Below are 26,056 nucleotides of genomic sequence, written 5' to 3'. Positions count from 1 at the left end.
AGGGTTTCCCGCTGCTCGTCCTGCCTCCTGCGGTTCAGGCTGGACCCCCGCGCGGTGGGAGGTGGTGCGATGTCACCAGCCCCATGAGCACTTTTCACTGTTCTTTCTGCAGTTCCCTAAGTTTCGAGTTCCCGGGCCAGCGGGTCGTGCTGACCAGAGCGGCGTGACTTTCTGCTGCAGACGCACTCCCGTCTGGGTTTCTTTCCCAGAAACGGTGCAGCCTCCTCGCAACCACGCGGTAACCACGGAGCCTCACGCTCACACCACCTGTTTGCCCAGAGGCTCCACCTGCCCCCCGCAGCCCACCTGCCCACAAGGCTGAAGGAAGGACCAGTATTGACCCCGAGCTCATTATGCTGCTCAAATCCCCGCCCTGGAGGGACTTATCCTCCGTTTCCTGCCCGTGGGACGTCTGTGCTAGCGTGACTGCGTGCCCTGCCCTCCGCCCCAACACGCAATGATGTCACTCCCCGCGTGCGTCGTCCACTCCCCCTCTAGACACCGCGGCCCCGCTGGGGGAGGCAGACGAAGGCAGCCCCCTGCTCCCCGCCCGGCTGACGCGTCTCCTGCCTGAGTCCTTTCTTCCTGGGCGGTGCTCTTGTCCCAGCGACCGCCATGCGGCCAGCAGCAGAGCCCCCTTGCGGTGTCAACACCAGCGTGGGAGTCACTTTCCTGTCTCCCTCTGACAACCCGAATGATAGGGGACTGAGAGCAGAGGCACAGTTAGCGGAGGTTTATTGAGCCACGTTTGGGGACACGCCCGCGCAAAGCAGACTGACACCACAAAACGAGTCCCAGCTCTTGAAGCCTCTTAAGGTCCAGGGGTCCCTGGCTCCACACCAGACAGGATTCGGGACGACAGCGTGAAGCGAAAGCAGCGTTTATTCAGAAACTGCTGACGTCTACTCCGCAGACAGGCCTCCCTGCAGAGCGGACCGGCCCCCTGCTCCCTGTCACCCTTCCGTTTAAGCGAGGGCTTAATTGTAGGCTAAGCACAGGGAGGAATATTCATGGGGGGTGGTGTTTTCCTGGAACCCAGGGACACCCTCTTTCTCCACTATCTTGACTCTAACCAGCTGGAACTTGCCCTGCCTCCAACCTGTTTTGATCACAGTACTTTGAAACTTTATTTTGAAACTTCCTGACTCAGGTAATGCTGCAGCGCCCAAGTAGCAATGGTGCCCAAAGCAGCACCTGCCAGCTCCCTGCCTCAAATCCGGAGTGGAGGCCGGCACGGTGGCTCACGCCTGTGATCCCAGCACTCTGGGAGGCTGAGGCAGGAGGATCACTTGAGCTCAGGAGTTCGAGACCAGCCTGAGCAAGAGTGAGACCCCGTCTCTACTAAAAATAGAAAAATTAGCTGGGTGTGGTGGTGCGCATCTGTAGTCCCAGCTACTCCGGAGGCTGAGGCAGGAGGATCGCTTGAGCCCAGGAGTTTGAGGTTGCTGTGAGCTAGGCTGATGACAAGGCACCTACTCCAGGCAACAGAGTGAGGCTCTGCCTCAAAAAAAAAAACCCAAAAAGCATGGGTGGGTGTGGTCTGGAGTTCAGCTGAGACACGCCTGCCCTGGGTCCCAGCACAGGAAGCCCCCCTTAGCCCTCAGGCTTCCTCCCCCACTTCCCTAAAGTAATTTGATCCTCAGGAATGTGTTCCCGCCTTCTCAATCCCCAGCCAATTTCCAGTTTGCTAAATGCCAGGAAAGGAAAGCTCTGAGAAATCGAAACTGCATGGGGAGGGAGGACCTGCTGAGCAGCCTCGGAGCATCCAGACCCACTGCCAGTCTCCTCCAGACCCACCGCTGATCTCCTCCGGACCCACCGCTGGTCTCCTCCCGGCACCATGAACCACGCTTCCCAGCCCTTCTTCACCCGAGCCCAGACCGGCCTCCCCCCAAACTATGAGGTGCTCAAGGAGGAGCACGAGGTGGCCGTGCTGGGGACGCCCCACGGCCCCGCGCCCTCCACATCCACCGTGATCCACGTCCACAGCGAGACCTCCGTGCCCGACCACGTCGTCTGGTCCCTGTTCAACACGCTCTTCATGAATTGCTGCTGCCTGGGCTTCATAGCGTTCGCCTACTCCGTGAAGGTGCGTGTGGGCGCTCGGGGCCCCTCCAGAGCAATGCGTGTGCGCCTGCCCCGCCACCTGCCCGGGTGCCACCTGGGAGGGGTCTTGTGTGTTTGTGTGTGTGTGTGTGTGTGTGTGTGTGTGTGTGTGGCCTGGGGAGTCGTCCCAGCGCAGGGCGAGCAGGAGTCTGCAGGGGGCTGGGGCTCTGACCCCCCACCCGCAGCCAGAGGAATCCTCCCCACGGCCCAAGGCGGAATCCCAGACTGGGCAGCCCAGGCTCTCAGAACGTGCGGGGGGCGCTCCCAGGGGACCTCACCCCAGGGGGGGTGGGCAGTCTGCCCTGGGGCCAGAGCAGGGAGGATGAGCCCTGAGGGCCCTGGAGGGGCTGTGAGGAAGGCAGCGGGGGTCGTGGACGTGGGCAACGGGGGCAGGGAGGAGGCGGGGGACGCGCCTCCTGGCTCCCGGGCCCCTCACCATCTCGCCCCCCCCAGGCTAGGGACAGGAAGATGGTGGGCGACGTGACCGGGGCCCAGGCCTACGCCTCCACCGCCAAGTGCCTGAACGTCTGGGCCCTGGTCCTCAGCATCCTGGGGACCATTCTGGTCGTCGTCATCACGGTGGTGGTCAGCATCCAGAGCTTTTCCTAGGACCGGAGGCGACATCAAGGCTGCTGGTGGCTGCCCAGGCCTGCGACCCCCGTCCTCCACCTTCCGTGCCTGGCCCTGCCCCCGGCCCCCACCGCTTTGTGCCGCGGTTCCTGCTCACACGCCTGTCCCCATGGGGGTCAATAAAGCGCACGTGTTCCTGAGCCTGCCGTGACTTCGCCTGGGGGTGGGGCACTGGCCACAGGCCTCCGCCTGGGTCTGAGACGGAGCCCAGGGGTCAGCCCTGCAGGACTCCACCCTGCTGGGCAGCTCTGCGGGGAGCAGGGCACGTCCTTGGATTGGCTGGTTTCCGGACCAGGCCCTGGGTGGGATCTCTCCCATCCGGAGCCCCGACCCCCGGCCCAGGGGCTCCCTGTGTCCAGAACACCTGCAGGCCCAGGACCGCCCTGCCTGACTCTGGGCTGTCTGGAGCAGGCTTTCCGGGGGCGCGGGTAGCTCCGGCCGGGTGCCAGGGACCCAGGCATTGGGCTTTGCGCCCGGGGAGCCACTGAAGGAGCCCAGGCCCTCACAGCCCTCCTGGGCGATCCAGCCACGCTCCTGACTGCTGCGTCCTGCAATCCACCGGGCAGTGTCCCCGCCCTGACTGCTACCTGGAAAGAGACCTCCCACCTGGACAGCTCCGCTCCAGTGCCATGGCATCTGGGATGCCCCATGGGCTGACCATGCCCTCATCAGCTGGGCAGCTGGGGCAGGAGCTGGGGTGGCCGTGTGTCTCCCTGGCCCCGGTCCATCCAGGGCCACAGGGCTGATTAATTCTTCCTTCCTGCCTCCCTACCCCTGATGCCAGAGCGGCAGGCTCTATCCCCTGGGAACCCCTGCGAGGCCTGGGCTGCGGTGGGCGGTGCGGGGTGCCCCTCTCCTGGGGATCTCCGTGGTGGGCCTGGGGTGGAGGGGGGGCAGCCAGACCAGGGAGGGAGGACGGGAGGCAGGGAGGATGGAGGCAGGGGTTAGGCCCCGGAGGAGGTGCCTCCACGTATGCAGGACCCAGAGACCCGCCCTGGTCAATGAAGCCAGGGGTCCTGGGGGGCCACCTCACTCACTCCCCTGGCACCACGCACCCACTCCCAGTCTTCCGCATCTCCTGGAGCCCCCTGGGGGCATCTGCCCCACCCCCGCTGTCCCCTGTGCAGGAGGGCACTTCCGTGCGGTGCCTGGCATATGGAGTCACCCTCAGAATTCTGCCTCCCTCACCGTCCTGTAGCTCCTCCCCCAGTGTTTAAAACTATCCTAAATTCCTTCCACACAAAATCAACCCCACCCCGTAGTGACAGTCTGTGGCCTTTGACCCAGGTCAGGAGGGGCTGTGGGAATGTGTTTCGCAGCATGGCGGCCGCAGAGGGCTCCGTCCGTCTCCAGCCCTGGCTTGGTGCCCCCAGCCCTGGTTTGGCCAGCTGGCCAGAGAGGGTCTGGGGGCCGGACGCTGGTAGGGGAGGGGGAGGCCCCTCAGTGTCTTGGAGCGAGGGTGGGGGCCGGCTCCTAACTGGACAAGTGGGCACTTGTGCAGGCTCAGGGGTTGGGGTGTCTGGGTTAGGCCTCTGGGTTATCAGTCCAGACCCCGCTCCAGTGTCAGCACCCAACCTTTGACACCAGCCCCGACTCGGGCAGAGCAGTTCTGCCTGGGTTGGGATTTTAGGCTTCCTTGGAACACAGCTATCTTTTTGTGTGCGTGTGTGTTATGGCAAAAAGAATAAATGGAGACCAATGAAGTCAGCCCCTCTCTGCCCATTACCTGTGTCGACGCAAAGAGCCCGAACCCTGCACAGTAATCCAAAGAGGTTGATTCTGAGCTGAATAAACGTGACTGTGGCCCAGAGAGCCACATCCAAGAAGCCTTGGGCAGGTGGCCTCACCGTGCCGGGGTTATAGCTTCATTTTATACCTTTCAGGGAGGTGGGAATTACACGTAAAGTCCTAAGTCAACACACGGAAGGCGTGATTGGTTTGGCCTGCAAAGTTGGGACATCTCGACGTGGGGCATCTCAGGTTATAGGTGGGTTTAAGGATTCTTTGGCTTGCAATTGGTTAAAGACAGGAAGCTCTGTCTAAAGGCTTGGAATGTTTTAAGTTAAGCTAAGGAAGCCAGTTGACCAGAGAGAAGCCGCTGGTCACGGACTCACGCGAGCTGTCGGGTGGGTTGATGGCCACAGGTGTGGGCTACGCTCTGGCCCAGCCTTGGGCCTGTTGAGTCACAGAGGACGTCCCCAAGGAGGGGGGGAGGGCGAGGTGTGTCTGACCCATGGCTCAGTCGCAGGGTACTTCCGGGGTCCCCTCGGCCAAGAGGGGTCCATTCAGTCAGCTGGGGGCTTAAGATTTTGTTTCAGTTCACAGCCAGCTTCCACAGCGAGCACATTCTGCCAGTTTATCTCTGTGCCTCCCTCTGAGCTTAGACGGTACCCATTTTCTTCTCAGACTGTCAGAGGTAGGAAGCACCACCAGTGGGACAGAAAAAGCAGCCACACTTGGGGTCCCAGGCATTTCCCCCAGGTCTGAGGCTCGGGAGATGCCCCCACCTCCGAGTGCCCCAGCCCGAGGCCCCCAGCCTGCCTGCTCCGGGAAGGTGGGGGGAGACACGGCCCTCGCCCCCACTGTGTTCCAGTCTGTCCTTTTAAGGATGTTCTCCTCGGGGACAGCCTTAGAGATGGGGACAGTTCCTCCCTCTGGAGCAGGCGGCAGCTTGGGTTGCTGTCAGTGTAGTGACCAGCCGGTCTCAGGGCAAAGGTCCAGCCCAGGGCTCCGGTCCTCTCACAACCCCCGGGTGGGCGGGGGTCGCCGGGCCCTCACCCAGACCCCTGTGGGAACTGGAGCTCCGGAAGCTGCAGGAGAAATGACACCCTCGGCTACAGCTGTTGCTGGACAAGTTAACTGTCCTTGGCCTCCGACCCGGGGTCTGGTCTTTCCTGACCCTGGCAGGTCCACTCTGAGCCTGCAGGTGGGGAGATACCAGAACGGCACAGGCCACAGGAAGACCCCGCCCGGCTTCCTCCCCGGGCCTGTTCCCGCCCAGGGCCTGTTCTCCAGGCAGAGCTCTGGCTGGGCCCAGCAGGCTGGGGCGGGGGCGCTCGCCAGCTTCCTCCCACACAAACCACAGCCCCGTCACACCTAATCAAATGGAAGCTGTTAAAAAGGCCCAAATTTGAGTATAAACCCTTTCCCAATATCCAGTATCTCAGGAGAAATTATAGTACAAGAATTATTCCTTTCTCCCAGTAAACTAAGTCTCAAAGAAATTGAACTAAAATTCTTAAGTTCAAGTCCAAAAAATACTGGGAAGGAAAAAAACCCGAAACGTGGGGAAAAAAACAGAATCTAGTCAGGAAACACACAGCGAAGCGTTCTGTTGCTCTGTTTCTGATCAACAGTTCAGAGCAGCCGCTCTGGGCCCCGGGGTGAGGCTGATTCACCGGCTTCCGGCTTCCGGGAACTGGGTCAGTGTTTCTGGGAAAGAACATGCCCGGGGCGGGCGGCCTTTGGTTAGTCTGGGATGAAACGTGGTTACTGCTCACAGTGTGACACTACGGCTTAACCACACAAACAAAGTGGGTTTTGTTTGTTTAAGAAAGACCTTCCTCCCCGTCCTACAGGGCCGCATCAGCCCGGGGGGAGGGGGCGGCCGGTCTCCCCTCCCTGCCTGGGGGACCTTCAGCCCCTCCGGAGTTCAAGCAACATGCCCAGAGTCTCTGTCCCTTACAAAAGCCAAAGGGTTTCTGGGATGAGCGTGATGTCCATGTCACCAGGCAGGGCTGGAGCCACACAGTTTAGGAAACAGGCCCTCACACTTCTCGGAGCTACTCGCAGGGAAAAACCCGGGGCTCCCCGGGGACGGAGCCTTGGCAGTGTCCGGCGTCCGAGGAGGGGTGCGGAGACAGGCAAGAGAGCGCTCTGTTGGTCCGGGTGGTGAAACAGCACGGACTGCTCCTCCCTCCCCCAAATCCACAGTGCGCTCCATGGTCTGGCTTTGGTGTGGAAAGAGGCCCTGGGTGCAGCGGCTGGTGGAGGAAATGGCTCTGTTGTGTCCCACAGGCCTTGGGACCGTGGCCGCTGCCAACGAACCCTCCTGGGAGGAAGGCAGCGGCAGCCCAGCTCTGCCTGCAGCCCGGCCAGCGCGGGGCTCTGTCTGGGCCACCCGGCAGCAGTAGCTCCCAGGCACCGGGAGAGGACGGAGACCCTAAAGAAAGACAACCAGTCCACCGGCACACAGCGTCTGAAGCCGAGTCGTCACACCAGATGGACCCACACACCAAAAAGCATGATTCACACCACGAAAGGAACAAACACCGGGCAGGGGCAGCGGATCACAGAAGAACCGTTTCGGTATCGGGCATGCGCTCTGGAACCCAGACAGGCGGGACTGCACGAGGACAAACACAGACCAGAGGAATGGAGCAGGAAGTCCGGAATTAAGTCCAAATACAGAAGGAACTTAGTACACAGGACAAAGATGGACTTTTAAATAAATAGTGCTGGGACAACTGGGTGGCGTTTGGGAAGAGAAAATGTGAGATCCGTATCTCACACCTGCGTGAGACAAAGCGACAACAGATGAGGGACCTGAATATAAACACAGAGACCATCCGAGAACCAGAGAGAAACAGGGTAAAATTTTTCCTTGACCTCCATGTAAGGAAAAGCTTTCTAATCAAGATTCGAAACCCAGATGCAACAAGAGAAAAGATGACTATATTTGATTGCATAAATTTTAAAATTCTTGTGACAGGCCGGGTGCAGTGGCTCATGCCTGTAACCCTAGCACTCTGGGAGGCCGAGGCGGAAGGATCGTTTGAGCTCAGGAGTTCAAGACCAGCCTCAGCAAGAGCGAGACCCTGTCTCTACTAAAAATAGAAAGAAATGATTTGGACAGCTAAAAATATATATAGAAAAAATCAGCCGGGCATGGTGGCACATGCCTGTAGTCCCAGCGACCCGGGAGGCTGAGGCAGGAGGATCACTTGAGCCCAGGAGTGTGAGGTTGCTGTGAGTGAGGCTGACGCCACGGCACTCTAGCCCGGGCAACAGAGTGAGACTCTGTCTCAAAAAAAAAAAAAAAAAAGAGAAACTGGACTGGGCCCGGTAGGAGGCTTCAGGTAGGTAAGGATTCAGGAAGAATAATGGGGTCATCAGAAGCCAAGGAATCTGGGATTCCTCCATCTCATATAAAGGAAAATAAAAATCTCGGGACACCTCCCCTCCTTGTACAAACCACGCAGGGCCCCCTTCCACACGGTGGCTGTCACCAGCACTGTATCAGCCGATCTCCACGAAAGGTGAGGGCCCAGGGACTTACAGGGACGGCCTCGGGGTCCTTCATGCGGAAGTTCTTTGCTGGCATAACTGAGTCTTCCTCTGTTCCCTTTTTCTCTTCAGACATTCCCCTCATCGATGTAAAATGCAGATGTCCGGGGCCCGCAGGAGTGTAGCCATTTCCCGCAGCACCTCCCCTCCTCCACTCCTCTCTGTAGGTCTCACCCCTCAAAAACTAGAGCTCCCTCATCCCTCTTCAAAAGACAGTCACAGATGCGTCTGTGGCGTGTGTTTTTCCTGGGCACGTCCTCAACCTTTGGCTTAATAAACCTGCATGGATTGAGGTCTTTGCCTGAGTCATGCGTCTGCATCACCACAGTGCTGGCCACGGAGGGACCGGGCAGTACAGCCCCTGTGACTGGCGGTGACTCTCCCCTTGCTGCCGAGGGTCTGGCCAGAGCTTTGCCCGCACCACGTACGGGCTTGGCCAAGGCTAAGCGGTGCTCTCCCGAGGTTCCTAGATCTCCCAAAAGTTCTGGTTTGAGTTCCAAGATGTATCTTGCCAGGAGCTCCCCTAGAGGAGGGACGGAGGGTTCCAACAAGGAAGACCCTTCCTGCTCTCCTGGCCGCAGTGGGCGGCCCTCGGCCCGGGACCCGTCTCCAGGCGGGGAGCTGGTTTGGGGTTCTGTTTTGGAACTTGGTACCTGAAGATAAAGGTTTACCCTCTTCTTTTTCTGCTTAGAGAGTTCAGCAATATATAAATTCCACGATCGTTTTCTCCGTTTTGGGTTTTGGTTCGTCTTACGTTAGATTTGACTGACTCTTCGGTCAAAGCTGAAGAAGCTCTCAGTTGTGGGAAACAAGCCTCTAACAATCCGCAAATTCTCCCACAGCTGCCGTAAGTCAAGTTCCTCCTCGTTTCACACCAGATGGGTTGGGCCGGGCGTGGTGGCTCACACCTGTAATCCCGGCACTCTGGGAGGCCGAGGCGGGAGGATCACTCGAGGTCCGGAGTTCGAGACCAGCCTGAGCAGAAATAGAAAGAAATGATTTGGACAACTAAAACTATGTATAGAAAAAAATTAGCCAGGCACGGTGGCGTACGCCTGTAGTCCCAGCTACTCGGAGGCTGAGGCAGGAGGATCGCTTGAGCCCAGGAGTTTGAGGTTGCTGTGAGCTAGGCTGACGCCACCGGACTCTAGCCCGGGTGACAGAGTGAGACTCTGTCTCAAAAAAAAAAAAAAAAAAAAAAGAGGCATCTTTAAAACAGCCTGGGATCCCTTGAGGAAAACAGAAACATCCCACAAGCTCCTTTCTTTTGGGAGGAACTTCTGTTTTTCCTCATGGAAGCCCAAGAGTTGTACGTAGAGAGGTTCCTCTCAGGACTAAAATTCTGTTATCTTTTGCATTGTGTTCCTTGATTTCTTTGGCTTTTGAGGGTGTCAGAAATTACTTTGTATGGTAAGAAGAATTTGACTTTGGTGTGTCTAGTGGCCCGGCAAGGATGATGATGTTAGAGGCGCCGACTATACCACAGGGGACTCTCATTTCGTTGCATGTTAGGTAAGAAAGGGTGTGATTTAGACACTTACAAAAATGTCTGTGTCACAAAATGCACTGTGTAGACGATGCCCGGCTCCTCCTCGTGGCATCACTCTCTTCTGGGGACCTAAGACTCAGTGTGGGCTCTGCCCTGCGCTAGGTGGGCCAGCTAAAAAAATTAGACTAAATTAAAAGCCCCCTACCTAGCTAGATTAGTCTCTGAGGTGTGACAATCCAACATTCTGTTGGTTATTTTAGTAGGATTTCTAAATTTTCTCTAAGTCCATCTGCATGTCTCCTTATAATATCTTAGGATAAATTCCTAACATGTGTGTTACTATGGTGTCCATTTTTAATTTTCCTGTAACTGACCCACCCAAATCTCTTCTTTTAAAAAGCTCAGATTCTTTCTCTCTCTGTGCTTTGAGATGTAAGTTGCTACCCCCGTTTTCTCTAAAACCCAATGAGGGCTTCAGGCCAGTGAGACAGATAAAAACTTTAACATTTTCCATTCACAAAGACATAATTTCAATTTTTTTTTCTTTTTTCTTTTTGAGACAGAGTCTCACTCTTTTGCCCGGGCTACAGTGCCGTGGCGTCAGCCTAGCTCACAGCAACCTCAAACTCGTGGGCTCAAGTGGTCCTCCTGCCTCAGCCTCCCAAGTAGCTGGGACTACAGGTATGTGCCACCACACCCCAATAATTTTTTCTATTTTTAGTAGAGATGGGGTCTCACTCTTGCTCAGGCTGTTCTCGAACTCCCGAGCTCAAGCGATCCTCCTGCCTCGGCCTCGGCCTCCCAAGTAGCTGGGACTACAGGCATGCGCCACCATGCCCGGGTAATTTTTTCTATATGTGTATTTTTAGTTGGCCAGATAATTTATTTCAATTTTTAGTAGAGACGAGGGGTCTTGCTCAGGCTGGTCTCGAACTCCTGACCTCGAGCGATCCGCCCACCTCAGCCTCCCAGAGGGCTAGGATTACCCTAGAGGGCTAGGAGCCACCACGCCTGGCTAAAACCGCCCTGTTCTTGAACCCCACAAGCTTGAGCTGGACAACCTGATATGACCTTCAGAGGGCAGCCCTGATGCCTGCTGCCGTGGGGGCCCTCGGAGTTTACCAAGATGCCTGATGCCGCGGCCAGGGTCAAACCAAGAAAACACGCTTTGAACGTAAATCCAGAAATCTTCTCAGACAGCTGCTCTCTGCGCTCAGAGGCACAGTTTGCAGTTTGTTCTCACCATTAACCTTTTTGCTTTTCCTTTGTTTATGCTGGTTGGTTTGGCTCGTGGGGCTGGGAGCTAAGGAGCATCCTCCAGCCTCTCCCCGTCACGCCCCACGGTTGTCCTGGCAACGCCCCTGGGGCGCTGTGTTCTGGCAAGTGTCTGGATTCCTGTTCAGGCCGCCAGTGGTTCGCCAGATGGTCTCAAGTGATTAGAACAGACAGAGAAGGAAAGTCTCTTTGGTGAGCCTGACCTGGTGACCCGTGAGCTCCACGCTGAGGCAGAAGCAAACCAGCCGTGATGCCAACAGGCAGCGGTGCCAGGCTGCCCTGTGGGGGTTGTTACAAGAAGTGACGGGGGGGGGGGGCTGCCGGACTGTGAGGCCCTATTGCAGACTGGAACCCCCGAGCACGAGGGGTCCCACCCTGGGAAAACACAGCCCGAGCTTTCTCAGCCAGAGCTGGGAACTGCCCTCCGACTAGGGGCTTTGAGGACGCTGCTCCAAGCCAACTGACAAAGTGTTCTCCTCGCTTTGCTTCCGCTGCGCCTGGCAGCAGTTCCCCTCGGGCCCTTTGGGTGCAGCCCTGAGCCGCTCTGCTCCGGTGCTGCCCGACTCAGGCATTGCTGCCTGCTCAAATAAACTTTTTATTTTTGTTTATTTATTTACTTTTGAGACAGGGTCTTGCTCCGTCCCCCTGGCTGGAGTGCAGAGGTGTGATTGTAGCTCACGATACCCTGGAACTCCTGGGCTCAAGCGACCCTCCCACCTCAGCCTCCCAAAGTGGTAGGATTACAAGTGTGAGCCAGTGTACCCGTCCTCAAATAAACTTTTTAAAATTTCGGCGTGCCTGAGTTTATCTTTGAACGCATCTAAGAAGGCTGTGGGGTGACACAGAATTGAAAGGAAAAAATCTAGACTTTTATATGCAGCCAAATTGTCGTTGAAACGTAAGAGTATAATAAAGATGTTTCCAGAAAGCCTCAGAATGTGTCTCTCCCGAACACCTACATTGAAAACATTTGTGGAGAAGGAACTCAAAAAGAAGAAAAACAAATCCGGGAAATGCCGCCAGCCACACAGCACAGGGGCCAAACGCCCCCCCAAAGTCTATCTGACCGTCCCAGGAACAAACCGCCAGGGCCAGGAAGGGAGGGGCAGAGGGCCAGGTGAGGGCAGGTGTGGCCACAGACCAGGCCAACGCCAAGGGGGAGGTGGCAGGGACGTGGGGAGGCCCCGACCACCACAAGGACACAGCTAGATGGCACCGCGTGTCCACCACGGTGGGGAGGAAATGGGACTGTTTTCTCTCCCTCCCAGGTTCTTCCTTGAGACGCTGTCCCAGAAAAAGATCCCATCACCATGGAATTAACGAGAGAAGAATCATCGGGAGCTTTGTTGTTATGTCCAGCATGCAGGGGTGGCCTCAGTTTGAAAGAGTCTCTCTCTGCGGTGGCCTGGGGGCCTTGCTCAGCACTGTGAAAAGGAAACTGACATCCCGGGGCCACCGTCCCCGACTCCTCATGCAGAAAGGAAGGTTGAGGTCTCAGGCACCCCGGGGGGGGGGGGAGGCTGGCCCTGCGGGCCATCATGCGACCCCCTGCCGACCTGTCGAGAGCGAGGACGTGGGGACCTGTGTCCAGACCTACGACGAAGCCTCCCGATTCCACACCAGCAACGAGTCGTGTCGCTTCTCGGCCTTCGGCTAAGATCACGTGGGGTGTCCGTTCTTACCGGTTTAGTACCCGGCATGTGCTGCCTCTGAGGGCAGCATATAAGTGGAGTTTTGGAGCAGGGAGAGGGAAGAGGAGCTGGCCCCGTCCGCTCCACGCGCCGACCTGGCATTGCAGGGGCTGCAGGCACGGTGCACCCCCTCGGGGGTTAGAAAAGTGAATTACAAGTTTGTCTCCGGGTGCCAGAACCGGAGACGACACAGAATCAGACTTTCCTCCACCTGCCCGGGGACCTCTCGGCGATCGACGCTCCGTCACCCCCTTGTTTCATGTGAAACGCCGATTCCTGGGCCTCACGAGAACGTCACCGCCACCTCGTCACCCCACCCCAGCCCCCGTTGACTTTGTCCTTCTTTCTGCTGCCTTTAAAATGCTGAAGATCCCATCCGCCCCTTCAGGAAAACAGCCGAAGCTCCTCTGCGGTTCCTGTTTTTCCTGGACACATCCTCGAAATCTTGGTTTAATAAACCCCCACTAATCGGGCCTTTTGTCCCAGTCGTGGCCTTGGGCCGACAGTGTTTCCACATGGAGCCACGAGTCCTGCAGTGACGAGACAAACAAGAGCATCTTCAGGCTTCCAACAGGCGGAGCATCCGGGAAGGAGCGACGTCGGCTCGCGGACCCTGGGCACGGCCGCCCCCAGCTGGAAGGCAGGCCTTGCCCAGGCGGTCTTTGGGCAGGAAGACCCTCGCGTCACTGTCCTGCTGTCAGGCCAGCAGAGGAGGGCACCGTGTCCGTCCTAACCGCCTTCAGCTCAGCAGCCCTGACGTGGCTTGGGCCTTGGGCCCTGCCGAACCTCACGTTGAAATGTGACCCGCAGTGTCGGAGGTGGGCCCCGTGGGAGGTGTCCGGGCCTGTGCCCTCCCCACGATAAGGAGCCAGCTGACTACCCCCGTGGCAGCCGGTTGCTTAAAGGAGCCTGGCACCCCCTCCTCCCTCTCCTGCTCCTGCTCTCGCCACGTGACATGCCTGCCACCCTAACCCGGTGCCTTCCTTCCGCTGGACTGGAAGCACCGCCTGGCTCCCCGTACAGCCTGCGAACTGCGAGCCAGGTGAACCTCTTTCTCTGTGAATCGCCCGGCCTCCAGCACCCTTCACAGCAGCGCAAAAGGACTGACACAAATGCCCGGCGTTTGGGGGCGGAACACGGTGGTTCCCTTCACCACTCACGACAGTTCTTGGCCCTGTGGGGGCAGACAAGCGTGAGACCTTCTGTCCCCCATCCTAAGGGCCACACTGACACTCCTATGACAAAGACAGCTCGCCAGAGAAAAACATAGCAAGCTTACTGAATCAAAGTTTTACATGACATAGGAGCCCTCAGAAATGAAAGCCCAAAGACCGGGGGGGGGGGGGTGGGGAACGGTCTCTGTGCTTCGATGTGATGAAGAATGGGTGGCCGTGTGTCCGGCGGTGACAGAGCAGGGGGACCCGGCAAGGCCTGGCTGCTCAGGTTCTTCTCGGCCTCTCTGTGCGGCATTCCTTCCTCCAGCAACGGGGCAAGACATTTCTGGAAGGAGGGTCTTCCAGGGAGGAGGGAAAGAGTGACCGCCGTAGCCTTTATGGCTTGTGTTGGGGAAGAGGAATTCTGGTTTCTACGACTGGCTCTGGGGCGCAGGGTCGGGAGACAGGAGGGCAGGACAAGGCAGCGAGACCTCCCATGCCTTCCGATGTCCTTCACTTCAGAGTACGTGGCGTGCCAAAGTGCCGTACTTGGGACATCGTGTTCTGAGCTCCAACAGCACAAAGTAGGCACTCATTAAGTATTTGTTGAATAAATGAAAAGTTTTTATTAAAAATCATAAAAGAAGTTGGGCAAGGTTATTCATGCCTGTAATCCCAGCATTTTGGGAGGCCAAGACGGGAGAATTGCTTGAGCCCAGGAGTTCAAGACCAGCCTGGGCAACATAGCAAGACCCTGTCTCTACAAAAAATTTAAAAGTTAGCCGGGCATGGTGGCACACGCCTGTAGTCCCAGCTACTTGGGAGGCTGATGCAAGAGGATCGCTTGAGCTCAGGAATTTAAGGTCACAGTGAGCTATGATGTCACTGCACTTCTGCCTGGGTGACAGGACCAGACCTTGTCTTGAAAAAAAGGAAAGGAAGAAAGGAAGAAAGAGAGAAAGGAAAGGAAGAAAGAATCCATCTCATGAAAATCAGCAAATGAGGAAAAAAAAAAAACCCAGAAGTACAGCAAATAGTAAATATAAAAACTTTTGCAGAAATAAGACCTTGTAGAGGAATTATTACAGTAAATACGAAGTAAAAGACAAAGACCCAACAAGAAATACACTTTAAGAGAAGATCTAGAAATATGGGAGAATCCAAGTGTCTGAAATTGGCTTTAGGAGCTTCCAGGTGCTTGGCGGAGTCAGCACTGCTGCCCGGGGCAGACAGCGCCCCTGCAGTTAGCCGTGTCCCCCAGCAGGAGACAAGGCCAGGGACAGGCAGGCAGGCAGGGCGGGAGCAGCGGGGAAACAGCAGCGGAACCTCTGGCCACGGAGATTTCCAGACAATGAGCCAGCTGTGCTCAGGAAGCCTTGGAGACAAAAGGCACACCTGCACGTTTTTCGAGGAACGGGAACTGATGTTGTGATATGTCAGGAAGGGCACGTTTGGTCTTTGCTCCTGGGTCCCGGCCAGAGCTCCTACAACCCCTGTGATTTCCCCAGTGACGAGAATAGAGTAAACACGTCCTTGTCCACCACGCCTGGTTCTGCGGAGTGGCTTTTGGAAGGGGGCTGGTTCTCAGGGACATCACCTTGCAACAAAAGGCGGGAACTGTCCCTCTGCCAACCTGCGGGCGGGGGAGGGGGCTGGAGTTTGGGTGAGTCACTGATGGGACGACGGAATGGATCTCGCAGTGGCGCCTGCGTGACGAAGCTGCCACAAACCCCCTAAACAATGGGGTTCTGAGAACTCCGAGGTTGGAAGCTCTAAACTGCAGTGTTGAGGTTTAACCCACACTCGATTAGGTTTGGTTTCATCCGTACTTGGTTATTAAAACTCAGATGGAGGCCGGGCGCGGTGGCTCACGCCTGTAATCCCAGCACTCTGGGAGGCCGAGGTGGGCGGATCGCTCGAGCTCAGGAGTTCGAGACCAGCCTGAGCGAGACCCCATCTCTAAGATAGAAATTACCTGGACAACTAAAAATATATAGAAAAAAATTAGCCGGGCATGGTGGCGCATGCCTGTAGTCCCAGCTACCTGGGAGGCTGAGGCAGGAGGATGGCTTGAGCCCAGGAGTCTGAGGTTGCTGTGAGCTAGGCTGACGCCACGGCACTCACTCTAGCCCGGGCAACAGGGCGAGACTCTGTCTCAAAAAAAAAATAAAAACCTCATAAAGACAGCACAGGGATTATCTGATAAGGCATAAAATCTCTGCTTCTTTTAGGACAAATTACCAAAATTAAAGAAAAACCTTCTGTAGTGCGATATTATTTAACTAAAAAGAAAACATGTTATAGAATCGAAATGAGTACATCATGTCATTTCATTAAGAGTAAATTAGTGCTTGCTTCGGCAGCACATATACTAAAATTGGAACGATACAGAGAAGATTAGCATGGCCCCTGCGCAAGGATGACACAAAAATCAATTTTAAAAAAAAAGAGTAAATTAATATCTATAGAAATGTTTGTTTTAGCCAAAAAAAGTTTATTTTAATTATAACCAACTGGACCACACACAAAATTCCTTAATAAAATCCTTTTTATAAACTTTATCCCAACCTACACATAGTATCTAGAAAACATGCCTAAAAACTTTCCCTGTTGTCCTAACATTCCCTTTTTCTAAATAACCAGTCATTTTAGGACAAAAAGTTCCATGCAAGATCCTTTCTTTACATTATTCTTGCTGTTTAATCTTTCTTACCAAAAAATATATTTCTATATTCATTGCCTTTTTACATCTTTCTCTTACTCAAAAGTGGAATTTTGGTTTTATTTTCTTTCTAAATTTATTTTGATTCAATCTTTAAATTACTTCTGAATTAGACAAACTTATACAGATGAACACATTCTGTTTTATAGTTTTTCTTATTAAAAACATATCTTTTTTTTTTTCCTTTTTTTTGAGACAGAATCTCGCTTTGTTGCCCGGGCTAGAGTGAGTGCTGTGGCGTCAGCCTAGCTCACAGCAACCTCAGACTCCTGGGTTTAAGCCATCCTACTGCCTCAGCCTCCCGAGTAGCTGGGACTACAGGCATGCGCCACCATGCCTGGCTAATTTTTTCTATATATATTTTAGTTGGCCAGATAATTTCTTTCTATTTTTAGTAGAGACGGGGTCTCACTCTTGCTCAGGCTGGTCTCGAACTCCTGACCTCGAGTGATCCACCCACCTCGGCCTCTCAGAGTGCTAGGATTACAGGCGTGAGCCACCGCGCCCAGCCTAAAAACATATCTTATTCATTAGTACCCCTTGTATATACAATTAGATGTATTGAGTAGAATTCTTATTTTTAGTAACTGTAAATTTTAGTGAAATCTTAAAGAGCAGGAAGTCATGAATTTTTCATCATAAGACACTTGTCATGAAGCAAGATTGCAGGTTACTATAAAATTATAGCCAAACTGATAATTCAAATGTTTTTCTAAAACGCAAAAATCTTATTCTTTGAGAGAGAAGAATCAGTTTCTCAAACAAGTATAAGACCTAATAGACAGACTGAAGTACAAGTTAATAAGGAGGCTGAATCTGTGTTTTTTTTCCTTTCCCTTCTTTTTTGCAGTTTATTAAAAGGTGAATAAAAAATCTTGTTATTCCTATTAATATTATGAAAATTTAGTTCAAAAGAGAAAATCATATTTCATTGTATTAGTGTATTAATGATAAAGCTAATTTTAATAAAATCTTATAAACAAATACTTCTAACTTTAACCAATTTGACTGTAAGTTAAGATTCTATGAATCTTTTATAACCTTTAACTTTTATATCCACTTAATTTTTAATGATCATTTACATATTGAATTTTAAAGTTTCTAAAACCAATACATTAGACAAAATTATCTTTTAACAAAACTAATACTTATGTCTCATAACATTTTTATTAAAAATTTTTATATAGAATTTTTTCCTTTCCATCTAGAAGTTTCAATGACATATATTAATTATAATGTCAACTGTTAGAAAAACCTAGGAAGTTAAAGTGACTTTGAACTGTTAGTCACCAATTTTATTAGCATCCCATTTTTTTTTTTTTTTTTTTTTTAGACAGTGTCTCACTCTGTTGCCTGGACTAGAGTGCCGTAGCGTCAGCCTTGCTCACAAAAACCTCCAAATCCTGGGTTCAAGCAATCCTCCTGCCTCGGCCTCCTGAGTACCTGGGACTACAGGTATGTGCCACCATGCCTGGCTAATGTTTTTCTATATATATTTTTAGCTGTCCAGATCATTTCTTTCTATTGTTAGTAGAGACAGGGTCTCGCTCTTGCTCAGGCTGGTCTTGAACTCCTGACCTCGAGCCATCCGCCTGCCTCGGCCTCCCAGAGTGCTAGGATTACAGGCATGAGCCACCACGCCCGGCCTATTAGCATTCCTAAATACAAAAATAAGATACTTGCTGAAATAAAAAAAAAAAAAAGATACCAAGGTATAAGCTTAAACTTATGTTTAAGAACTAATGTTCTAGTATTTCACCTTATAAATGATCCAGATATTTTATGATAATCTTTTTTTTAACATCATAATGACTTTAAGATTTTAAATTATATGAAAATTTCATTTGTATTTATTTCATGTATATTTACCTGATTTATCTATCTTAGCAATTCACTTAGATTCCAGCTATTAGTTTAAGTTATTTTTCTGTTAACCATTTTTATACCCTGTAAATTAGATATATAACACAGAACAGACATCAAAATGCAGTTTTAATTACTTCTTTTTTAAATTCATAAATCTTACCGAGAAAAACACGTAAGTATTTCAATAAGAGTGGTTAAACAAATATAACATCACTTCTAAATTTTATAAACATAGTAGACATTTTAGAATATCCTTTTTAAAGGTATTAGTTAATTGGATCCTTCCAAAACATCACATCCCAAAACAAAATCTATCGACATCATAGGGATCAAAGTGTCCCTGGCCCCCAAAGTTTGGGAGCAAAGGCCCCTGTTCCCATAAAGACCTGCTGAAAATTTACTGACATGAAGATTACTAGGAGAAGGAATTAAAACTTATACATGGACGCCTTCAGAGTGGACACTCAAAGATGTAGGGGAAATTGACCATTTTTTATGTTTAAAGTACGGACAGCTGTGCAGAAATATGATTGGACAAAAAGGGTGTGAGCTAATTCTAACAGGCTGAGTGGCAGAATCCCACATGGCTTTTATGTTAGATTCTGCTTGGCCTCTCTGAGTGTGTTTTCCTCCCTTCTGGGTGCAGGGCAAGGCCCTTTTTCTGGCACGGGGTTTTACAGTAAAACAAAGTAGGTCAGATAATTACTTCATGGCCATTTGACATAGACTAATTTTAGGTTTTAAGGCTAGCTTTCAGGAAAAAGGGGGTTCTGGGCTGTACGACCTGCCCTGGGTAGAGGGATTCTGGTTTTTATGGCCAGCCTCAGGGAAGATTGGTACAAGAGGCAGGCAGACAAGTCAAAGTCAGAAAATTTTTGCTTCTGAAGCCTTCATTTTAAGTTAGTTTTCTGAATCCCATCAGCATAAGATCACCTGACTGTAGACTGAGGAAAAAAAATAAAAAAACCTTCAGCACCAATCCTTAGCACCTCCAACAATGACACAAAGTAGTAACATGCTTTTTACGTGAGGATCAAGATTAAGCTGTTTTAAAAACAATCTAAATAGTCTCAAAACAATTTTTTCTTTGAGTGTAAACTTGAGTACATGCACTATTTATACAAGAGTAAGACTGTTTTGAGATTCTCTTTGGATTTTAACCATCGTTCACTTTTTATCTTAAAATAAATTATTATACAAAAATTAGTAATTTAGAAATTTTTTTCCCTAGGCGCAAACTTTGTTACAGCAACATAATGTACACATAACCGGCTAGCTTGTAAAGAGTGGGACAAAAATGGACAAGACCAAGGGAAAACTGAAGCTTCCGATTTAAGCTCTTCTGACTACAACTTCTAAGAAAACTTTGAATCCCTAACAGTACTGTTAATATCAGATGATAGTGAGTTAGAAACACCTTCTGTGTACCTCTCTACAGACATTGAATCGGTGGAAGTAAACTATATCTGCAGTTAGGGTTAAAAGACCAAAACCAAAATATTTTCATAAACCTTTGACCCTAAGTTTGGTTATTGTGCTCTACTTAATGTTTTATTTATTCTAATTTGCTGACACTTAGGTACATTTGCCTTTTTACCTTAAAGTTAAGCACATAGGTATTTTTTGTCGGTAACCCAGATTTAGTGATTATCATTAGACCAAACATTGAATTTACTTATCAAAAATTGCACAGTATTTTGTCTTTGACTGAGTTTATATTTTCATAACCTTTATGTCAAATCTTGACACCTCAAGAATATAAAAACATCCAGTAAAACCCAGGCAAAAACAAATGTATGCTGACAACTGGAAAACATTTTTACTATTACTTTACTAATAACACCTTTTTATTTTTTAATGATAACCCAGCTTATTTACCAAAGACCACTAAATTCTTGTAAACCATTTGGGTTTAATTTATGAGCGCTCCCTTATTTTTAAACCAGTCTGGAACCATGTAAACATAAACATGTAATACATGGACAGACACAAAACATACCTAAACATATACATTCTCACACACGCACGCACACAAAGTTCTAATAGATTTTACCCTAGAACTCTACCCACGAGATGGTAACACAAACTCACCAGTCTATAAAAGACAGCTGGATCCAAATTTCTTTTGACAAAAAGGGAACTTGTTAGGGCCGGGCACGGTGGCTCACGCCTGTAATCCTAGCACTCTGGGAGGCCGAGGCGGGTGGATCGCTCGAGGTCAGGAGTTCGAGACCAGCCTGAGCAAGAGCAAGACCTCGTCTCTACTAAAAATAGAAAGAAATTATCTGGCCAACTAAAATATATATAGAAAAAATTAGCCGGGCATGGTGGCGCATGCCTGTAGTCCCAGCTACTCGGGAGCCTGAGGCAGTAGGATCACTTAAGCCCAGGAGTCTGAGGTTGCTGTGAGCTAGGCTGACGCCACGGCACTCACCCTAGCCCGGGCAACAGAGCCAGACTCTGTCTCAAAAAAAAAAAAAAAAAAAGGGAACTTGTTCACATGGCAAAGTTTAGTTGCCATGATAGGTAACCTAATTAGGCCTGTGGATCAAAGTTTTGGGTAAAGCAGTTTCTATGGCAGTTTGATTTTTTAAAAAAAAAAACTTTATCCCTTTTTTTTCCTTCAGTTCAAAATGAGTTTTCAATGTTTGCATTTAGGCTAGAACTGGCTGCAGGATCTCCCGGTAGCCTTTCAATTGTAAATACCATAAACAATGAGTTATCTTAACATCAATAGAAAAAGTTAAAGGGTTTTAGAGTAGCCAGAAAAGAGAGAGAAATAGCTTGAGACATTTTAACTCTACAGTGGTAGGTTGACCATTTGAGCTCCGAATTTTCCTTGATGTAATTTGCCCTTTCGTAAAAACTTGTGCACAAGAATCCGCTATAATCAGCTGGAGCCCTAGAAAAACCTGGCATGCCTTTGAATCTTTTCATTTACAAAAATACTTGCAAGTAGAGGTGCCACAAACCAACTGGGGTGCCCAACGGGGGTCATTCTCCTTGTGTTTCCTCATTGTTAAAGGATGTCCCATTTTTCTTTAAAAGATAAGCAACCAACTGTAATACAGGGTTTGGTGTCGTGGATCAGAGTGTGCTGCTTGTGGGTGGGGCTCCTCAAGGTCTCACCACTGAGTCGCTCCCACCCTCTTAGGTACCACTGAGTTGTTCTGACCCTTCTATGTGTCTCAGTTTCTCTCTTGGAGGTCTAGTACCTCCGAGAGGGCTCCAAACGCCGAGTGATCAGCTCTTATATGCGTTTCCTGGAGGAGCCTTCTTTTAATTAACGTGTGTGGGGGTTCCCTATGGGGCCACTTGCGCCTCGGGGAATCGCCCCAGGCAACTCCCACCCGGGACCCCGGTCGCCCGGGGCTCCCAAGGCTGGGAGGAGTGAGGTTGCCCCTTCTCTTCGGAGCTGAGGAACTCAGTCTCTCATTTATCTACCAACAAGACAGTTCAGTTTCCTCTTTCAAAAATGCACAGCAAAGCCAATTGAGATTAATTTTAGGATGAAAAGACAATGGAGAAGACCCTTTAGGATGCACCTACAAATCTAAGTTAGGATCCCAAACAACAGGTCCTAGGAAAAGAACCAGCTCAGAGTAAACCAAGATCATCAACCAAAAACGGAGCTCAGGAGGACTCACCAGTTCCGCCAAAGGAGAAGCTCGGAGTTGGGAGGCCCAAAAGGGCCACGTTGGTACCTCGAAAAAGAGTGGACTATCTCGAAACCGGGGACTTGCTGGTTATAGGTGGGTTTAAAGATTCTTTGAGCCAGGCACGGTGGCTCACACCTGTAATCCCAGCACTCTGGGAGGCTGAGGTGGGCAGATCGTTTGAGCTCAGGAGTTCGAGACCAGCCTGAGCAAGAGCGAGACCCCCGTCTCTACTAAAAATAGAAAGAAATTATATAGACAGCTAAAAATATACATAGGAAAAAGTAGCCAGGCATGGTGGCACATGCATGTAGTCCCAGCTACTCGGGAGGCTGAGGCAGGAGGCTTGAGCCCAGGAGTTTGAGGTTGCTGTGAGCTAGGCTGACCCACGGCACTGTAGCCCGGGCAACAGGGCAAGACTCTCTCAAAAAAAAAAAAAAAAAAGATTCTTTGACTTGTAATTGGCTAAAGAGTTGAAGCTTTGTCTAAAGGCTTGCAATGTTTTAACCTAAGGAGCTGTCAATCAGAGACAAGCCACCGGACATAGATTTGTTGTGTATATTGAAGGCCTGCAGCTGTGTCCTGTATACCCTTAGGCCTGCTAATGGGTTACAAAGGATGACTCCCAGAAGGGAGGGAGGCATCATGAGGCACGGTTACTCTCCCTCCTCCTGGCAGGCCATTTAGTTTTGGGACATCCCTTTGGCCACGAAGGGTCCACTCAGTGAGCCGGTGGGGCGTGAGCCTTAAAACTTCATTTCAGTTCACACTTCTCAGCACAAAGACCACAAGAACAGAGCTGCCCCCCTGTCCTTTCAGGAAGGCCTTGGCCAGGGGCCTGTGCAGCCTCCCCAGGTCCCACTGGGTGTGGTGCTGAGTCCAGGGACCTTCCCCTCATCCCCTCAGCCTCCAGGGCCTTTTACGAAACCCAGGAGGCCCAGAAGGAAGGAAGAAAGGTGGAACTGCAGGAATACCTCGGTCCTGTGTCCAAAGCTGCTGCCACAGGCGCTAGAGCCATTCTTCCCCACCCCCCCCCCAGGGCCTCCTCTGCCAGGCAGCACCAGCGGCCCCAGGGCTGGGCCTGGAAGGCTCCTTTGGGGCAGGCGATGGGCCGCTGGGCTGTGACCTGCACCAGGACACAGAGGGAGGGTTAGGCTCCCCCACCCAGCTGGAGCAGGGACCTCAGCCCCAGGAGAGAGTAATGCACTTCAGCAGAGGAGGCCTGGGACAGGGCAGGTGCCAGCTTTGGGGGCTCCCTCTAAGGACTGGAGTGTGGGGGTCCTTGTGGGGGTCTGGCAGAGCTCTGTACTGGGACAGTGAGGCCTGAAGCTGTTGGATTGGGGTGGGGACATCCCAGGGCCTCGAAAGTCGCCAGGGCTCCCCAACACTAAGGGGCCTGGAGTTCAGCTGAGACACGCCTGCCCTGGGTCCCAGCACAGGAAGCCCCCCTTAGCCCTCAGGCTTCCTCCCCCACTTCTCTAAAGTAATTTGATCCTCAGGAATGTGTTCCCGCCCTCTCAGCCCCCAGCCAATTTCTAATTTGCTAAATGCCAGGAAAGGAAAGCTCTGAGAAATCGAAACTGCATGGGGAGGGAGGACCTGCTGAGCAGCCTCGGAGCATCCAGACCCACCGCCGGTCTCCTCCAGACCCACCGCCGGTCTCCTCCGGACCCACTGCTGGTCTCCTCCCGGCACCATGAACCACGCTTCCCAGCCCTTCTTCCCTGGTGCCCAGACCGGCCTCCCCTCAAACCACGAGGTGGTCAAGGAGGAGCACGAGGTGGCCGTGCTGGGGACGCCCCACGGCCCCGCGCCCTCCACATCCACCGTGATCCACGTCCACAGCGAGACCTCCGTGCCCGACCACGTCGTCTGGTCCCTGTTCAACACGCTCTTCATGAACTGCTGCTGCCTGGGCTTCATAGCGTTCGCCTACTCCGTGAAGGTGCGTGTGGGTGCTCGGGGCCCCTCCAGAGCAGTGCGTGTGCGCCTGCCCCGCCACCTGCCCTGCCACCTGCCTAGGTGCCACCTGGGAGCGTCTTGTGTGTGTGTGTGTGTGTGACCTGCGTGTGCATCTGTCCCTGAGTGTGCCCTGGCCCATGTGCCGTGTGTGTGACCTGCGTGTGCATCTGTCCCTGAGTGTGCCCTGGCCCGTGTGCCGTGTGTGAGACCTGCGTGTGCATCTGTCCCTGAGTGTGCCCTGGCCCGTGTGCCGTGTGTGTGACCTGCGTGTGCATCTGTCCCTGAGTGTGCCCTGGCCCGTGTGTCGTGTGTGTGACCTGCGTGTGCATCTGTCCCTGAGTGTGCCCTGGCCCTGTGTCATGTGTGTGACCTGCGTGTGCATCTGTCCCTGAGTGTGCCCTGGCCCATGTGCCGTGTGTGTGACCTGCGTGTGCATCTGTCCCTGAGTGTGCCCTGGCCCGTGTGCCGTGTGTGTGACCTGCGTGTGCATCTGTCCCTGAGTGTGCCCTGGCCCGTGTGCCGTGTGTGTGACCTGCGTGTGCATCTGTCCCTGAGTGTGCCCTGGCCCGTGTGCCGTGTGTGTGACCTGCGTGTGCATCTGTCCCTGAGTGTGCCCTGGCCCGTGTGTCGTGTGTGTGACCTGCGTGTGCATCTGTCCCTGAGTGTGCCCTGGCCCTGTGTCATGTGTGTGACCTGCGTGTGCATCTGTCCCTGAGTGTGCCCTGGCCCGTGTGTCGTGTGTGTGTGTGAGACCTGCGTGTGCATCTGTTCCTGAGTGTGCCCTGGCCCGTGTGCTGTGTGTCTGTGTGTGTGTGTGTGTGTGTGTCTGTGTGTCTGTGTGTGGCCTGGGGAGTCGTCCCAGCGCAGGGCGAGCAGGAGTCTGCAGGGGGCTGGGGCTCTGACCCCCCACCTGCAGCCAGAGGAATCCTCCCCACGGCCCAAGCTGGAATCCCAGACTGGGCAGCCCAGGCTCTCAGAACGTGCGGGTGGTGGGGGGGGTGGCGCTCCCAGGGGACCTCACCCCAGGGGGGGTGGGCAGTCTGCCCTGGGGCCAGAGCAGGGAGGATGAGCCCTGAGGGCCCTGGAGGGGCTGTGAGGAAGGCAGCGGGGGTCGTAGACGTGGACGTGGGGAACCCGGGCAGGGAGGAGCCGGGGGACGCGCCTCCTGGCTCCCGGGCCCCTCACCATCTCGCCCCCCCCAGGCTAGGGACAGGAAGATGGTGGGCGACGTGACCGGGGCCCAGGCCTATGCCTCCACCGCCAAGTGCCTGAACGTCTGGGCCCTGGTCCTCAGCATCCTGGGGACCATTCTGGTCGTCGTCATCACGGTGGTGGTCAGCATCCAGAGCTTTTCCTAGGACTGGAGGCGACATCAAGGCTGCTGGTGGCTGCCCAGGCCTGCGACCCCCGTCCTCCACCTTCCGTGCCTGGCCCTGCCCCCGGCCCCCACCGCTTTGTGCCGCGGTTCCTGCTCACACGCCTGTCCCCATGGGGGTCAATAAAGCGCACGTGTTCCTGAGCCTGCCGTGACTTCGCCTGGGGGTGGGGCACTGGCCACAGGCCTCCGCCTGGGTCTGAGACGGAGCCCAGGGGTCAGCCCTGCAGGACTCCACCCTGCCGGGCAGCTCTGCGGGGAGCAGGGCACGTCCTTGGATTGGCTGGTTTCCGGCCTCCCATAGAAGTAGCAGCCGGACCAGGCCCTGGGTGGGGTCTCTCCCATCCGGAGCCCTGACACCCGACCCAGGGGCTCCCTGTGTCCAGAACACCTGCAGGCCCAGGACCGCCCTGCCTGACTCTGGGCTGTCTGGAGCAGGCTTCCCGGGGGCATGGGTAGCTCCGGCCAGGTGTCAGGGACCCAGGCTTTGGGCTTTGCGCCCGGGGAGCCGCTGAAGGAGCCCAGGCCCTCACAGCCCTCCTGGGCGATCCAGCCACGCTCCTTAATGCTGCCTCCTGCAGTCCACTGGGCAGCGTCCCTGCCCCCCTGGGGTGGGGACAGCCCCTGGCTGAGGGCTGTCTGCAGAAGCCAGTCAGGCCTGGTGACCTCTCATCCCAGTTGGACGGAACATCTGGCCTCTGAAGAACCAAGGCCTTGAGTCCAAACTGCGCTGGATGCTGCCTCCTGTGTGGAGGAGCCTCCCCGTGCCCAGGAACGGGCCTCCTGCCACAGGTGCCTTGGCGTTCAGGGGGTCCCGGCTCCCAGGGTCCGTCAGGGGCTGCAG

General features: G+C 53.2%; 2 protein-coding genes and 2 non-coding genes across 4 annotated transcripts; all 4 read left to right on the top strand.

The window, feature by feature from the left end:
- Positions 1-1,642: 1,642 nt before the first annotated feature.
- Positions 1,643-25,356, top strand: LOC123642982 (interferon-induced transmembrane protein 3-like). The gene is made up of 3 exons (XM_045558582.1): positions 1,643-1,823; positions 23,533-23,820; positions 25,040-25,356. The coding sequence occupies exons 1-3, from the start codon at positions 1,692-1,694 to the stop codon at positions 25,193-25,195; spliced, it is 576 nt and encodes a 191-aa protein (XP_045414538.1). The 5' UTR covers positions 1,643-1,691; the 3' UTR covers positions 25,196-25,356.
- On the top strand, positions 1,821-2,876 carry LOC123642983 (interferon-induced transmembrane protein 3-like). The gene is made up of 2 exons (XM_045558583.1): positions 1,821-2,089; positions 2,560-2,876. The coding sequence occupies exons 1-2, from the start codon at positions 1,841-1,843 to the stop codon at positions 2,713-2,715; spliced, it is 405 nt and encodes a 134-aa protein (XP_045414539.1). The 5' UTR covers positions 1,821-1,840; the 3' UTR covers positions 2,716-2,876.
- On the top strand, positions 12,421-12,609 carry LOC123643177. Its single transcript, XR_006736724.1, has one exon. It is a non-coding gene; the product is annotated as a U2 spliceosomal RNA (small nuclear RNA).
- On the top strand, positions 15,979-16,087 carry LOC123643056. Its single transcript, XR_006736632.1, has one exon. It is a non-coding gene; the product is annotated as a U6 spliceosomal RNA (small nuclear RNA).
- Positions 25,357-26,056: the final 700 nt, after the last annotated feature.

The sequence above is a fragment of the Lemur catta genome, chromosome 7 (assembly GCF_020740605.2).
Source record: "Lemur catta isolate mLemCat1 chromosome 7, mLemCat1.pri, whole genome shotgun sequence".
In the NCBI taxonomy this organism is placed as follows: domain Eukaryota; kingdom Metazoa; phylum Chordata; class Mammalia; order Primates; family Lemuridae; genus Lemur; species Lemur catta.
The sequence above is the reverse complement of the archived record's forward strand: the minus strand, read 5'-3'. Positions and strand labels throughout refer to the sequence as shown.

Excerpts from the sequence above, each read along its gene's own strand:
- LOC123642983 (XM_045558583.1), top strand. The coding sequence starts at position 1,841 with ATGAACCACGCTTCCCAGCCCTTCTTCACCCGAGCCCAGACCGGCCTC. Across the intron at positions 2,090-2,559 it reads CGTTCGCCTACTCCGTGAAG|GCTAGGGACAGGAAGATGGT; the intron begins GTGCGTGTGGGC and ends CGCCCCCCCCAG.
- LOC123642982 (XM_045558582.1), top strand. The coding sequence starts at position 1,692 with ATGCCAGGAAAGGAAAGCTCTGAGAAATCGAAACTGCATGGGGAGGGA. Across the intron at positions 1,824-23,532 it reads TCTCCTCCGGACCCACCGCT|GGTCTCCTCCGGACCCACTG; the intron begins GGTCTCCTCCCG and ends AGACCCACCGCC. Across the intron at positions 23,821-25,039 it reads CGTTCGCCTACTCCGTGAAG|GCTAGGGACAGGAAGATGGT; the intron begins GTGCGTGTGGGT and ends CGCCCCCCCCAG.